At 49.6% G+C, this 15,927-nt stretch overlaps 1 protein-coding gene across 1 annotated transcript in view; it reads right to left on the bottom strand.

Annotated features, from left to right (window-relative positions):
• The window catches only part of CNDP1 (carnosine dipeptidase 1), a 29,224-nt gene extending 21,925 nt beyond the window's left edge, over positions 1-7,299 (bottom strand). Inside the window, exons 1-3 of the mRNA XM_043559093.1 lie at positions 6,910-7,299; positions 3,403-3,528; positions 204-353 (exon numbers count right to left, since the gene is read on the bottom strand). Of these exons, the coding sequence (XP_043415028.1) occupies positions 204-353; positions 3,403-3,486 (234 nt within the window). The 5' untranslated portion in view covers positions 3,487-3,528; positions 6,910-7,299. The remainder of the gene's footprint in view (positions 1-203; positions 354-3,402; positions 3,529-6,909) is intronic.
• Positions 7,300-15,927: the final 8,628 nt, after the last annotated feature.

The following is a 15,927-nucleotide window of genomic DNA, read 5'->3' as shown; positions in this document are numbered from 1 at the left end:
TTCCCAGTCCTGACACAATGAGAGATCGGTAACACCATCTCATCGGGGACAAGATGTAATTCTTCATCTTTACTGGGTATGAAGATTATAGGGGCGTTTTTCTGGAGGATCGAAGCCAGTTCCAGTCTTGCCACCCCCACGGGAAGCCATGGCTGATGCCCAGGGAGGTGGCCTCGCTCGTGGTGGGGGAGGGGCCATCCAACCTGCTGAAAGCCCGTGTCCACGGAGTCCACGCTGGCACCCAGGCACCGAAGCTTGTCTGCAGCCAGGGCCATCATTCGGAAGAGCTCTTGCCTGAGGTGGGGCACGGGCTGAACGGAGTCACTCTCTACGGCCACCCACTCCTTAAGTATCTGTGAGGAAAGGCGACAAGGTGATTTGCCTGAGGAGTGTCATCCACACCCGCTCTGGGTGGGGTGCTCCTCACTGAGATGTCACTCAGGGGTAGGGGACACCAAATCTCTAGCACTCTTCACCTGACCTGAACACTGAGCTGGCAAACAGGCAACACCCAAGATGAACTGCCAGACGGGCCGGTAGAGACATTTGCTGTGTAAGGAAGAACAGGCCAGGACAGCTTGGGCACAGGGTTGCCTTCCTAGACAGCTGCGTCTGTCCTCCTTGGATCCACAGGGTGCACAGCAGGGCTCCTGACCCACCACTTCTGGTTTAGTAAGAGCCTGGAGCAGCTGTCTGGTGACTCTGCTCCAGGACGCTGGGCCTCCCACAAGGCCCCGGAGGCGCCCGGCCCTCGCTGCTCACTCTGGTTAAGCACACGGTGGCCTCGGCTGGGCTGCAGGGCTCCCTGACCACCCTTGGCATATAGGTGTTGTGGTCAGCCCCCGGCACCTCCGGAACCCAGTAGGCCGTGTATCCCGGGGCCTAAACTCAGGCCTCCGCAGGCGGACAGCCTTGCCTCCTGCACCGGGTTCTGCCCATTCGAGCTGGAGGGACAGCACATGTCCCTCATCCCCATGAGGAGGGCAGTGCTCTCCACCTGTGGGCAGTTGTGCGTGTGATACCATCACACAATAAGAAATGTATATTTTGACCTTTGTCCTGGGCTCTTGACCAGAGCCTCTAAAACCTTGGTAATTTCCTATGAGATGACGGTGCAGGAGTATCTTTTGTTCAGAGACTGGGCTCCTGAAAGAGAGCTCCCAACCCCGTTGGAATTTCCCGGGAGGCAGGAGCATATTTTGTTCTAATGAGGCAGTTCTAATGGGCTTCTGGATGGGGCTGGTCCCCAGAAAGACCACGCTGTGTTTAGAAGCTTGGGGCTTCCGACCCCAGCCACATCCTCAGGGGAGGGAGGGGATGGACATTGGTTCACAATCGATCCTGCCTTCGTGAAGATCCTGCCTATAAGCGTCCCTGAAAGTATAGGGTTCAGACATCTTCCAGGTTGGTGACTGCATCTGCGGCCTGGGAACGAGGCACACCCCAACCTCAGGGGGACAGAAGGTGCTTCCAGACTGTGCCCTCTGTGCCTCTTCACCTGGCTGCTCACACATACCCTTTATCATGTCCTTTATTACATAACATATGGCAACCGTAAGTAACTGTCTCCCTCAGTTCTGGAGCTGTTATAGCAAATGATGGGACCTGAGTGGGAGTCACGGGAGCTGTATGGAACCTGTGGGTAACTGGGGGCTCACTACCTGTGACTGGCATCCACAGTCGGCAGTGGGGGTAGGGGGGTGACGCTCGTGCCAGGCAGGTGGGTCGGGAGGGAGCTGGACTGTGGATGCCCCCTTGGTGTCCAGAGAGCTATATAGTTGCTTGACATGTGGGAAATGCACACATCTGGCCCACAAGAGAGGGAAGCCAAAAAGATAACAAGCATTCCTTTCCGCGAGGATCAGAGAAGATGATGACACATGACTTATCTCAGAGCCTGGGCCCAGGCACCCAATCAACACCAAGTAGTATTGAATTATCAATAATAATCAATCACAGGGGCGCCTGGGTGGCTCAGCTGGGTGTCCGACTTCGGCTCAGGTCATGATCTCATGGCTCGTGAGTTTGAGCCCCGCGTCGGGCTCTGTGCTGACTTTAGTATGAAGTATGTGGCACCTTTATTTAGTAACTGGACCTGAAGGAATATTGTGTTTTGCACTCTTAAACTAACATTTATAGAACAGAGGCCTCCAAGTAATCCCTAAAGGCAACGGACTGGGTACGTGTGAGGAGGCTGCAGAAAGGAGAGTTTGGGCTGAAACACCCAAGTCAACACACGTCCATCACACATTGTCCCCCATTAATTCTAAACGACACCGGAGTCCCCAGTTGGGTTTCAAACACCCAAGAGGCCTCATGTGAAGTAAAGACACACACGAGTATGAGGAAGGATTCCATGAAGGTCAAGTGTAGGGCCAGCGGCCTGGCCATTCAGCTTGTGTATTGGCAGGAGACACGAGCTTTTCCCATCTGTCTGCCCATGAATATGGCCAACGCCGGCTGGTGGATCCAGCATACGTACACTGAACGTGAATCGTGTGTCAGACATGGTGTGCGGGCTCGGGTACAAAGTCCCGTGAGATGTCACAGAGTTCCCGGGCCATGGTGGACACTCTCACGCGTCAAGGGGCGAGAGGGCCAGCGGAGGAGGAGGGGACTTTCAGGGAGACAGTGGCTACAGCCCGTGCCTGCCCCCACCCTCTCTGCTCCCAGGCCCCCTCTCCCCTTTCTCCACCCCTCCCACTCCATCTCTTCTCCGCGAGATGTATGCCCTGCACCACGTGCAGTCCGCCATGCACTGGGTTAGGAATGGAGCAGAGGATTATAAGGGAGGAGATAAAGTGCACATTGCACAAGGTCTACAAAACAGCTTTGACAGTGACCTCGGCAGAACTCTGGACCTAAAGCTTGCTGCAGCCAGGTGGTATTACCCTGGGATGGCGTCACGGGGGGATGAGTCTCAGGCAGGCTCTGCAGGAGGAGGGACCTCAGCAAGGGCCCCAGTAGGGGAGGAATTGGCACTCTGATGATGGTCCAGGGTCAGCGTGGGCTCAGCAGGTGTCAGCACTACGCGGACAGCCGTGAGAGAGAGAGATAGCACGAGCTGGGAAGGGGCAGAGAGGGAGGGGGACAGAGGATCTGAAGCCAACTCCAGGCTCCGCGCTGACAGTGGAGAGGCCGACGCGGGGCTCAGACCCACAGACCGTGAGGTCGTGACCTGAGCCAAAGTTGGATGATTACCCAACTGAGCCACCCAGGCACCCCACAAATATTTCTTAGTTTAATTCAGTGAAGACTCAAGGGCATTTCAAATGGAATTAAGTTGTCAGGCAAAAAAAAAAAAAAAAAAAAAAAAATTCCACACCTCCCAGCAAATAACCACTCACCCAGAAAGCCAAAGGGTCTGCCATTTAAGCGTTTCGTGTGTGTGTTTCCTCCTACCTGTACAAACTCATTCTGGTGGAGATCAATGAACTGGAAGACCCTCTCCAACAGCCCGGAGGGTGGTGGGGACGGAGAGAACATGCCTCCCTCGAGCAGCAGCAGGTAAGCCAGGAGAGAGGTCACCTGCAGTGGGCGACAGGGGAGGGACATCAAAGATAAATACCGGATGTTGAACCTTCGATCTTTCAAATACTTCAAGAAAGCTTATGTTATCCAACACAGCTACTCCCGGTCATTTGGACTAAAATAACAAAAGGTAGTAGAACAGGAAATTAGAGTTTTTGCTATATCTTCACCAAATCACTTCATTTTTAACACTGAAGAATTTTAATAAGACAGAAACCAAGTGAACACGCTCGTTAACATGCCATCTTCCCTGTTGGCCCTCTTCCCGTGAAGGCAAGTCAGTGCTCCGCATCCCAGGTGGCAGCAAGGGCAGTGTTTGTGAGAGAGAGAAGTATGATGCAGTTAAAAAAAAATTTTTGTGTGTGTGTGATCAACCAGTTTATTAGAAAAAAAAAATTTTTGTTAAGGACTCTCTAAAATCCTGTGTGGCATTGTGGGTTCCTTCCATCTGCTCCTGAGGTTAGAGTCCCTTAAAAAGAAACTTACAAGCCATGCGGTAAGGACATCAAAGGCCCGGCCATCACTTAGACACCGTTAGCCCCACCCTCCACCTGGGAGGCCCCCCGGCCCTATCTCTCGTCTTCCCCGAGAACTGCTCTGGCCTCTCTGCTTCCATCCATGAGGTGTCCCTCCTTCCCTTACCTGTAAATGTGGGACCTGCTAGAGACCCCAGTCTCCCCCCTCCTCCCTCCACAGCTGTCCCTCCACCCCGATGGTGGGCTCCAGGCTGGGCACAGAGCAGAAAAACTGGTCCTGACGAGGGTAAGACTACCAGCTCAGAACTAAACTCATCACCTTCTTCCAAACCAGCTCTTCCTTCTGGACTTTTGTACATTTTTACAATAGAGCCTCGGCCTACGGTTCCAGGCACCAGCACAGCCAAGGTGAGGACTTGTGTCTACAATATAAGAAACTACAACTCAGTAATAAAATACAGATTAACCTGGTTTACAAATGGGCAAAGAATCTGAATAAACATTTCTCCAAGGAAAATACACAAATGGCCAACAAGCACATGAAAAGATGCTCACCATCATTAGCCATCGGGGAAATGAAAATCAAATCAAACCATAGCAACACAATTCACACCCACAAGGATGGTTAAACCCAAGAAGTCAGATGATGACAAGCGTTGGGGAGAATGTGAAGAAACCAGACCCTTCATGTGCTGCCGGTGGGGGCGTTAAATGAGGCAGCTGCTGGGGAAAGCAGTCTGGCAGGCCCTCAGAGGATTAAACAGTTGCCATATGACCCAGCAATTGCACTCCTAGGTATACACTCAGGAGAGATGAAAATACATGTCCACACAAAAACCCGTACATGACCATTTATAGCAACATTATTCGTAACAGCCGAAAGGTGGAGATAATCCCAGTGGCCATCGATGGGTGATACAGACAAGATATGTTGCTCAGCCCTAAAAACAAATAGAGTACTGATACCCGCTACTACAGGAACGAGCCTTTAACACCTTGCTAGGTGAAACCAGACACAAAACGCTACAGATTGTCCAGAATAGGCAAATCCTGAGACAGAAAGCACGTTGCTGGTTGCCTAGGGCTGGGGGGATGAGGGGAGATGGGAAGTGACTGCTCACGGGCAGGGTTCTGTTGGGGTGATGACAGACAGGTTCTGGGATTGTGACAATGACTGCATAAGTCAATATACTAAAGCCACGTAACTGCACCATTTAAATGGGCGAATTGTAAGATATTAAGTGATAGTGCAAAACAGTACAGCTGTTGTAGAAACAACAAGTATAAGCACTCATTCAGTATACCACTGAGTAGGAGAATTGTCCATAAAGGAAGCAAGGTAGTTAGTGGGTAACAAGGTGACAGTGAGCCGTCCTCGGTCAAGAACGGATTAAGAACTTTGTCCAGTAGGTGGCGCCAGTGGGCCGTTCATAGGCTCCCTTTGCCTCCTATTCTGGTAGGAACACAGCTGGGTCCAGCTAGGCTCTTGTGGGGCAGAGCCAAAAGCTGAAGGCTGCAAATAAATCAGGAGGAAGGGACTCCTTGAGACCCACAGTGGCAAGAAGATGGAGCTCTGAGCACCCAGGAAAAGCCCTTTGAAATGGAGCAGGCTATTTTTTCCACCTAAATCAATATTTGAGCTTTTATTATCCACTCAATTTCCATTAAAAATTATCTGATGCTCCTCTCTGATGGAAAACAAAAAGGGCTTTTTGAAGAAGAAAAGGGAGCCACAGGCAAAGAGGGAGAACTGTACCGTAAGGCCTGAGAACATCTCCATTTCCAGGGGGAACTACCCCCTTCCCAATGGGAGCCGTATGCCAAGGACTGACCTTCCCAAAAGACTGCTCCTGGTGATGTGGCCCAGACAACAGGGGTCTACACCACTTCACTTTCACTCCCCCTCCCCGCGGAGCACATGGAGCACTGCTGTCCTCTGCTATCAGGCCCACGGAGTGGCTCGGGGCACCAACCCTGCCTTTAAGATCTGGGGCCGACCCCAGGCTGCACCTCTGCTCCTCTGGAGTCTCTCAGGTTCCTTTATCTGTTTGCTTCCCTGTGTTATAGTCAAGCTTGACCTTGAACTAATCACCCAACAAAATTCTGGAGATTTAGAAAGGCTATTCCTGACTTTGGCCTTGGCAGAAGGAAGAAAGTTGCTAGAGAAGGAGAAGTTGAAGAATGGGGTCAGGGGTAGAGCCGGGAAAGCCCTGGGGTGTTTTCTTTCGGGGAGCAGGTAGCCCAGCCCTGGGCTGCGGGGGCCCGTCACAGAGGAAGCCTTGCTTGCTAATTCCAGCTAGCTGTTCCTTGATTTAGAACAAATTTCCAAGTACCCCGGTGCTGACTCTTATTGTTAAACACTTTACCTTTGAGACTTCTCAAAGTCATGCCCATGTCTGTGGTGTAACCACCCCCAACCCCAATCCAGCCCCACCTCCTGAAAGTCTCCCCTCCCAGTCTGTGGCCTGGCTTCCCACCGGACAGGACAGACAGGACCAGGACGGACAGGACGCAGGCCTGTTTCTACTCTCCTCTCTCTCAGCTCCGCCAACAAGTGGACAAAGCCGGGTCATCGTGCGCTTAGCCAAAGGCAGCCTGGAAATCGCCAAGGGCTGCCTTCACCAAGGGCCTTCCCCCCAACCTGCCTCCAAAGCAGCAGGAGCCCTGAGAGGGGGCTGGGGAGGGGGCGGATGTGGATAAAACCCACCCCCTCCCCATTTGCTGTCCTTGTTTGATTCTGACTGTTGAGCAGAATAAACGATAGAAAAGGAAACTGTTGCCGCCCACAGAGCCTGGGCCAAGCTCGCTTCCTCCCACGACACAAAGGCCCATCAGCAGGGCCTGCTTCCCCTTGTGAGCAACTTCAGTGCGGGGCCAACGTGCACACATGCACTCTACTCACCACGTCTCCTGGCGTCCCGCGTGATTGCTCTACAGGGCCTGCCTCTGCCCCGGGTCTGCTTGGATGGATTTGTTACAACACGGAAAAGAAGGCTTTATTCACCTAGTTAGTCTTACCATGACAGGATTAAAAATAACCCCCCACACCAAAAAAACAAAACCAAAAAGCCAGGTTTTTCTGCCCCTGCCGGCATTGAACTGAGCCAAGCGATCCCGGCAGAGATTAACTAACTCTGACAGCAATTGTCCTTGAAGAATGAGCTGGAAGGGGGCGTGGCCTTCAGAGGGCAGCCTGGAGGCCCTCCAAGAGGAAGGAATCGGTTTCTAGGGGAGAACTCCCCAGCAAGTCCCAAGAACTGGGGTTCCTGGGCCAGAGACCGCCCGAGGGGGAGCTGCGTAATCGCAGACAGCAAGGGCTCAGACACAAACAGGAAGCGGGCCCCTGACCCTGTGCTCTCAGGAGGCCTGAGCTCCTGTACACAGCATCCGGCCCTCTTCGGCCCCAAGGCTCTGTGCACAGTGCTCCCTCCTGGATGGCAGACAGCCTGTCCGATAACCGAGCTCCCGACATTTAGGGCGCGTGTTTTCTCCTTCCCTCCGGTCTTCGCCCCACGTGGGCCGCAGGGAAGGAGAAAGCAGGCATCGCCCGCCTGTGATGTCACTTCAGACAGGACTTTTGTCACTCTTCTTATTCCCTCCAGGCTGGCCAGGGATCTGGGCCTCTCCAAGCACCAGCCAGAAGGAAGGCCTGCTCTGCGCGGCTTCCGGAAGCCCGCCGACACCTGCAGACACGCCAGCTGTTTACAGCACGAGGGCAGAAGCCGTGGACAGAGACGGTGAGGCTGTTTCTCCCACAGACAGGTACCCGTGGAAGTCCCACGACGGAAGTCACAGTGCGGTGACTGCAGTGTCACCGTATGGAGCTGCAGAGTGGCTTCTCCAAGACAAGAACCTGTCTCCGACTCCGCACCTACGCCAGGCCGTGGCCTTCAACTCGAGGGGTAAGGGTGTGACTCCCAAATTGTCAACGCTGGTGTGCCCAGCACTGGCCAACTGAGTATCCTAAGACGTCCTGGCTGTGGTTAGACCACAGCCACCGCCTCCTTTTCCTTCCTTAAATCTCATTTGATTGACTTTTTCTAAGAGTTTTCACAGGATAAGTCTAAACCGCCTGCAGGAGTGACTGAACGATCTCGGGAACAACGGATGAGATCGGGGTTCGGCAGCGGAAGGGAAACACCCGGAAGCCACAGAGGGCACAACGTGTGCATTGGGAGCCGGGAGACCCAGGCCGAGCCCAGCAGCTGGGCTCACGGGGGAGGACAGAGGTGCTCCGGAAGTCAGAAGAGGAGCCCCGTGCAGTTCAGCCGGCATTTTGTCTTTCTTGGTCTAGAAACCTGTAATCGCGTACCTTCAACTCACAGAAAACTTGGTGTGCCTTCAAAGCATGGGGCTTTCCTTGTCCTTCAAGGCTGGGAAGCAAGTCAGGGCATAAAGGGAAGGGCGGATTCCAGGCGTGGCTGCCTCCTGGAATAGTCCTGGGGGCGGCTCTTTGGACGTGAACAGAAAGTTCAACAAATACAAGTTCAGGCACAGGGCAGTCCCAGGGGAGGGCAGGGATGGACCCATCCCCAGTGTTAGCGTCCTGGGGCTGCGAGAGCAAAGGGCCCCAGAAACTGATGGTCTCACAGTTCCTCAAGCCTGTGGCCGGCCGTCCCAGGGGTCCCTGGCTCCCAGCTGCACCCTTCAACCTCGGCCTCCGGCTTCACCGGGCCCCCGTCCTCTCTCTCTTCAGAGGGACACTAGGTAGTGGCTTCAGGGGACACCCACTCCAGTATGACTTCATTTTAACCAATTACATCTGCAAAGACCCTACTTACAAATAAGGTCACGTTCGGAGGTTCCGGGTGGACGTGAATTTTGCCCCTGTGCACCTGCTCTTTATTTTTTTATCATTACCCAATATTCTATATATTTGCTTACTTAATAATTATCTGCCTGACTTGCTAGAACTTAAGTTGTATGAGGCCTAGGACTTTTGTCTCCCTGATCTCCACCTGCCTCAGTGCCTGTCACAGAATAAGACCCCAAGCCATAGTTAGGGACCGATTCAACGCAGAGTCCTGAAGGTCGCCGGTTGCAACTGATCTTCACGGACGCACTGCTTCTGGTTCCACACTGTGTAGAAAAAACGAACTTTGTCTACTGATAAAACCATTTCAGCTATAACATGAATAAGGGAAAAAGCCAAAGGTAAATCTGGGCAGACTGCGTTCGCTCCCAGCCATCCCAAGCATCTGGAGGGTTTCCTGAAAACCCGCAACTGGATTTGTTCCTCGCTCTGTGTCAGGTCCTCCTGGCCTCCCTCCATCATCCACGGCCGGGCAACCCCCAGTTGTCCCCCTGCAGGACGTCAGCTGCTCCCGCCCCCTCCACGTCCACAGCCGGTACCCCACGACGCAGATGCCCATGGTCCACACCCCTTCGTCCTAAAGGATTTCAGGTTTCCTCTTCTTCCTCAGCGTCCTCGGCTTCACCTGCTCAGTCTTCGGCGTCCTTAGCTGGAGACTCAGCCCTTCTTCTCTCCCCCCGATTCCGCATCTCCGCCGTTCCCGTTATTCTTTTTCTAGAAGGACTAGCGTTGGAGTCTTTCACTCTGTCGTACATCCAAAAGCTCTCTCGGCTTTTCTTTTTTCTTTTTTACTTCTTTTCTCTTGGCTCAGCTTCTTGGGCAGAGCCCTGCCGTGCTTTCCAGGTGGCTGGTTCCCTCTTTGTGGCCCTTTATGCACTTCCGTGAACCACTGAGTTTTTCCAGGGACGAGTTTTCATTTTCAGGACCTCTAATAGGTTGTGCTTCCTTCCTCGCCATCTGCTCTTGACTCCTAGGTGCCTCCCACATGAGATCATTGATTTCTTGAAGAATTTTAAACAGACATCGTTTGTATCCATTTTAAACATGTTCTACTATTTCCATTTCTGAGGATATAAACTCACTTCCCAATAGATTCTGTGGGCTATCTTTCTTATTATGAGTCTTAGCCACTTGAGGACTTTTCACCTGCAGGCTCGCCTTGAGTGGCAGCTGTTTCGGCCTCCTTCTCTGTAGTATTTCTGCCTAGGGATGCTGTGGTGGCCCCCACAAGGTGCTCGGGATGCCTGGTCCAGGACCAGCTCTTACGGGGGTGGCTCGGCATTCCCAGACAGGGTGCAGTGGGCCTGGGGTGTGCCACCAGCAGGGACACCCAGCCGGTTCCTCGATTCTGCAACGACACTGGCTCCGGTTGCCCTCTGTGCCTGGGCACTTCGGGCCCCTGTCACTCCCCGGGAGTCTCATTTCTAGATGCCGCAGCCTGTTTGGGACCCAGAGTCCAGCAAAGCAGCAGCTTCCACCCCTGCTCCCCGCTATAAGTTTTGTTTTGTTTTTGTTCAGTAGGGATATTTATTACATTTCTGAGTCTATTAATTAAATTTTAAAGCACATATAATTGGGGTATTTGAAGTGGACAGGAGAGCTTAAAAAGTGAGGGGAACCTGCATGATTCAGTCAGTTAAGCATCTGACTTCAGCTCAGGTCATGGTCTCACAGGTTCGTGAGTTCGAGCCCTGCGTCGGGCTCTGTGCTGACAGCTCAGAGCCTGGAGCCTGCTTCGGATTCTGTGTCTCCCTCTCTCTCTGCCCCTCCCCTGCGCACACTCTGTCTCTCTCTCTCTCTCTCTCAAGAATAAATAAACATTAAAAAAAAAAAACAGGAAAAATGAACTCATAATGAATCTTGATCAGAAGTCCCTAAGTGATTTCACGTCCCGGAAGGAAGATCTCCCCAGCCTGGCCCCATGCCAGCCTCATATGCAGCGTCCACCTGCAGACTCACCAGAAACTTTCCCAAATCTGGGGAGGGCGGGGTTAACATGGAGAGAAAGCTCCCTGAAAAGCCCTGTGCTCTGATCACTGCACCTTAAAAGGCATGAACATCCGTATCCTACCTACCCTCAGCCTCCAAGCCCAGTACACGGGATATATTAATAACTGTGGGCCCAGCACCGTGAGCTTGGGACATAAATCAAGGTGCAACGTCAGTAGGGGCTTGGGCTCCGTCATTGCCACAGGCCAGAGCTCCTGCAGAGGCCCTTGGCTGCAGCACAAGGGGTGTAGTCAGGCAACAAGATGTAAACTGTAAAGCTGAAGTCTGTTAGTACGGCCGACTCAAGGAGCTCCTCACCGTCTTTGGAAGCTCCACCTGTGTGCCCTCCCCCCACACCCGTGCTCACTCCCCCAACCTGTGCTCACTCCCCACCACCCGTGTACACCCCCCACGTGTACTTCCCCCACCTGCGTGCACTCCCCCCCCCCTGCACCTTTGTACGCTCCCATCCTCCACCTGTGTCACTCCCCCGACTGTGTGCACCCCTCACACCTGTGCTCACTCCCCCCGAGCTGTGCACACTCCCCCATCTGTGTGCACCCCCCCACCTGTGCGAACTTCCCCCCTCCACCTGTGCACACTCCCCCCCCCACCTGTGCACTCCCCCTTACTTCTCTTTCACAAGCTCCCCACTTCCTCAGGGTGCTCTGCCTCCCATTCCTTCAGGGGGACACAGGGAACAGCACCCCCAACTTTATGTGCCCGTGGCTGCCAAAGCCGAATGTGGTCCTTTTCAGGGCCACGCATATTCCAAAAGGCGCCTCTGTTCCAACCAGAACTCTTCTGAATGGGAAGGATTGTAATCACTTGAAAGTGCAGTTGAGACACAGGACACTTGAGGACTTACAGGGTGGCAGGGAGAGGTGCTCTGGGGACAGGAGGCCCTTGCACCCGGCAGTGTAGGAATTACCTACTGTCCTGTGCCCAGAGCTGGAGAGGTGGAATGGGACTGTCCCTGTCCTTCACTGCCTCCTCCCCAGAATTAGTGAGACTGAACTAAAACAGCTGGTGGGGGCTGGGCTCTACCCCAGAAGCAAGCCACCAGCAGGCCCCCCCCAGGCAGGAGCTCGGGGCAGGCGCCCCTACAGTGTCAGACCGGTCCACCCCCCTCCGCTGTCCTCGCACTGCGACCCAAACAGTGCCTAGGTTTTATAAAATACAACTGGTTACAAAGTTTCCAAAATCTTTTTGGAAACTGGAAACCTTAAAGTTATACTAAGTTAAACGATGGATATTCATTAAATATCCAGACCATTTCTAAGATAAAATACCGAAACACTTATAAACATAAATTTACCTACTTTTGGCTTCTTATTACAGACAAAAGAGACAAAAGATATGTGAGTCTGTTGGCAAATATGTTCTACATTTGGGAGGGAACCTGTACCATGAGGGAGCATATGCCTGTAGAAATTATGAAGTGATGTCTTCACAAAGTTGTTAATCTACTGCAGAATGTGTGTGTAACAACTAGTTCACAACTGCTTGCTTCCTGGTGTTCACTAGATATTACAGTTACGAGGCTTAAAGATTCTAATCTACGTAGGTAAGGGAAACTAAGAATAATTAGGGTAAAGAAATAAACTCTGTACATAAAGTACACAGGAAAGTATTACGTGTTTTGGGTAAGAAAATGTATTTAACGAATGAAAATGTGCCCTTATTAAAAGAAAAGAGCAATTTTGTCCTAGTTTAGGGGTTATCTAAAAGCTATTTCAAAATTTAAAGAACAGGAGAATTGGGCACGTGGGTGGCTCAGTGGTTAAGCATCCGACTTCGGCTCAGGTCATGATCTCACGGTTTGTGGGTTCAAGTCCCGAGTCAGGCTCTGTGCTGACAGCTCAGAGCCTGGAGCCTGCTTTGGATTCTGTGTCTCCCCCTCTTTCTACCCCTATCCCGCTTGGCTCTGTCTCTCTCTGTCTCTCAAAAATAAATAAAAATGTTAAAAAAAAAAAACACAGGAGAATAATACATAAAAAGAAAACAAGTATCAAAAGCTGGGGAAAAAGAGAGTAACAGAGAAAATCTTGTGTTGTGTGGAAACTGGCTAAAATTAAATGAATTGATTACAAGGGTTTTTTTTAAGAGCTTTAATATCAAGAGTGTGCCTATGTAAAACTAGAATGTATTATTCTTTCTCTATTAAAAGGACAAAATTATCTTGGATTATTGTAAAAGACTGTTCTTTACGTGTTGAATAATCTGCCTAGAAAATAAAGATTATGTGCCTTGTCAAAATAACGCCCTGCACTTCCTGGTGTCATAATCAGGTCTTTGATTACTTAAGAAAGTTGAATCTTCTCAATAGTAAAAGAACTAAAGGTTTTGTTTTGTTTTTCAAACCAGGTAACTTTCTGGTCTGCCCTTGACATTTTTAAACGGTCACTCTGGTTAAATAGATAACCAAGTATTATTTCACAGTGACCTCTGATCATATTTAATCAAGTTTTAAACCTTTGGACATTTTTGATAGCTTCCAAAAGTCAAATTCTACATGAAGTCTTTTTGATCTAGAACCAATATTGGAATTTTTCCAGAGGGTCTCTGGAAAATATCAAGAATTTGGGAGTGATATTAAATTATAATTAAGCCCACTGGACATGTTGGATTCCAGGAGAAGGAGTGTCAAACAAAAGTGATGTTTAACCTTCTTTAAGTTGTATTTGTACAGGTGTATGTTACTAATACAAGTATTTCAGAAGTTGTATAAAATTTCTAGAAATTTATCAATGTTCTTACTGTATGTATAATCCATCATAATTCCAATGTTTACTTTTTTTTTCATGCTTATCGATTTGAGAGAGAGATAGAAAACAAGTAGGCGAGGAGCAGGGAGAGAGGGAGAAAGAGAATCCCAAGCAGGCTCCACACTGTCAGTGCAAAGCCTGACGCGGGGCTCAATCTCATGAACCATGAGATAGGAGGCTTAACGGACTGAGCTACCCAGGGGCCCCTCCAACGTTTACTTTAAAATGCTGTGTGCCTCAGAAATAACCAAATTTCCTTGTCAATTCACTCATTTTAAAAATTTCAACACATCTTTACCCATGGTCATTTTTAAGTCTCTGTCATCCTCAGACAAGTTGCTGTCTCACTCTGAGACCCTGCCACGTGACTGCGCAAGGATTTCCAGAATAAGAGAAGGCTGATGCGGTCACAAAACCTCTAACCCAGAATCAAGCAAAACAAAAAGTTAACTACATGGGTCTCAACAAACCGATGATGATGATAGTCATTTTTTAAACTTGTTGTTTGAAATATCACTGGGTCCTTTAAGATTTAAGGAAGCCCTTTTTTCTCCTTAAAAAAAGTTTTTTTTTAATGTTTTATTTATTTTTGAGATAGAGAGACAGAGCATGAGCAGGGGAGGGGCAGAGTGAGAAGGAGACATAGAATCCGAAGCAGGCTCCAGGCTCTGAGCTGTCAGCACAGAGCCCAACCTAGGGGGCTCGAACTCACGAACCGTGAGATCGTGACCTGAGCCAAAGTTGAATGCTTAACTGACTGAGCCACCCAGGCGCCCCCTTTTTTCTCTTCTTAAGCTATCTATAACTTACAGTAATCTGATAAATTATCTTTGTAAACAGGAATTAAAACATTTATGCTTTTCTCCCTGCCTGATCCCTCTGGAATCTGTAAACTCTTATTGAGTGTTCTTATTTCCATGGCAATATAATTTAATTGTATACACACACACACACACACACACACATATATATATATATACATATGCAATGTATATAATATTTCTATATAATACATATATATATATATGCAAACTCATATGTTAAATAGTAATGCGTTGTCCTTATAAGAAAATATAATTTAAAACATTGATTACCAAAGCCTTGACTGGAATGTCATACTGGAGAATAATATGCATATAGAATCAGATATGACCACTTTTAAGGAACTAAAGTCGACTTTATCTAACCAATAAAGCCCCCCCAAAACCAGCCTGGTACCTTGCTTACAGGGTTTCCAGCCTTACACGTAAGTAAGGAGGGATATTTTCTGGCAGATTTTAGGAAACTTAAGATACGAGCGCCATGTGATTTCACTTACATGTGGGATCTAAAAAGTAGAACAAAGGCACAAACAGAGTCTTAAAAATCAGAGAACTCGTGGCTGCCAGAGGCTGGGAGGGGGTAGGTGAAATAAAGAGGATTAAGAGGTAAAAACTTCCAGGCACAAAATAAGTAAGTGACAGAGCTGAAAAAGTACAGCATGGGGAATATAGCCAATATTACCGTGATAATGTTGTCTGGTGACCACACTTATGATGAGCGACGAGTAACGTCTAGAACTGGGGAATCACTATGTTGTAGACCTGAAAATAACACCGTATGTTAATTATAATTCAATAAAAAAATTAATTAATAAGAATATATATTGGGGACCACAGGAGAGAGGAATTCACCCAGATCTGTTGGTATTACAGGCAAAGAATGATGACAAGTCCTTGGCTTAGCTTCCCGGTCTAGAGAGACTTCAAAAGTCTAATCTGAGATTCTTTATTGAAAGTTCTGGTAAAGCAGACTTAAAAAGAGCCTATGTGACCAGTCAGTATTCTTGTTGCACTTACGTAAATTATCAGGCCAAGTGTAATGGGACTAGACTCACTTTACAAACACATTAATCCTACTGTGATCACATTTGACTGAAATGGGGGTGACTGTAGAGAGAATATTGTGTTTCAGTACAGAACTGCAACACATTCATTATCAGATCCTAGACCTAGTCATTGTCTTTGAGGTTCTGTTATCCACCTATAAACTAGGCTGGGCCCTGAATTTTTCAGTTTCCTCCAATAGCTGGCGGCAACTCTCCAAACTAATGTTTCCAATTTTCTCCCACCCTTCTGACTTGGAATTGCTAAAAAGGAAAACTTCCCTTTCTTCCCAACGCCCTAGAAACTGAAGCTGGACAACTTGGTACAAACCTCAGAGAAATCACTACACCGGTTCATATATGGACAGCTTTTCTTGTCTGCTGCCGGGTGGACCACTCAGGAACTTCATCAGAACACCCAATGCCATCACCGGTCACACCAACCACAAAGCAGGAATTCACTAGACTCACACCCACTCCACCATC

Source organism: Prionailurus bengalensis, chromosome D3 (genome assembly GCF_016509475.1).
Source record: "Prionailurus bengalensis isolate Pbe53 chromosome D3, Fcat_Pben_1.1_paternal_pri, whole genome shotgun sequence".
In the NCBI taxonomy this organism is placed as follows: domain Eukaryota; kingdom Metazoa; phylum Chordata; class Mammalia; order Carnivora; family Felidae; genus Prionailurus; species Prionailurus bengalensis.
This window is presented reverse-complemented; position numbering and strand designations above follow the sequence as displayed.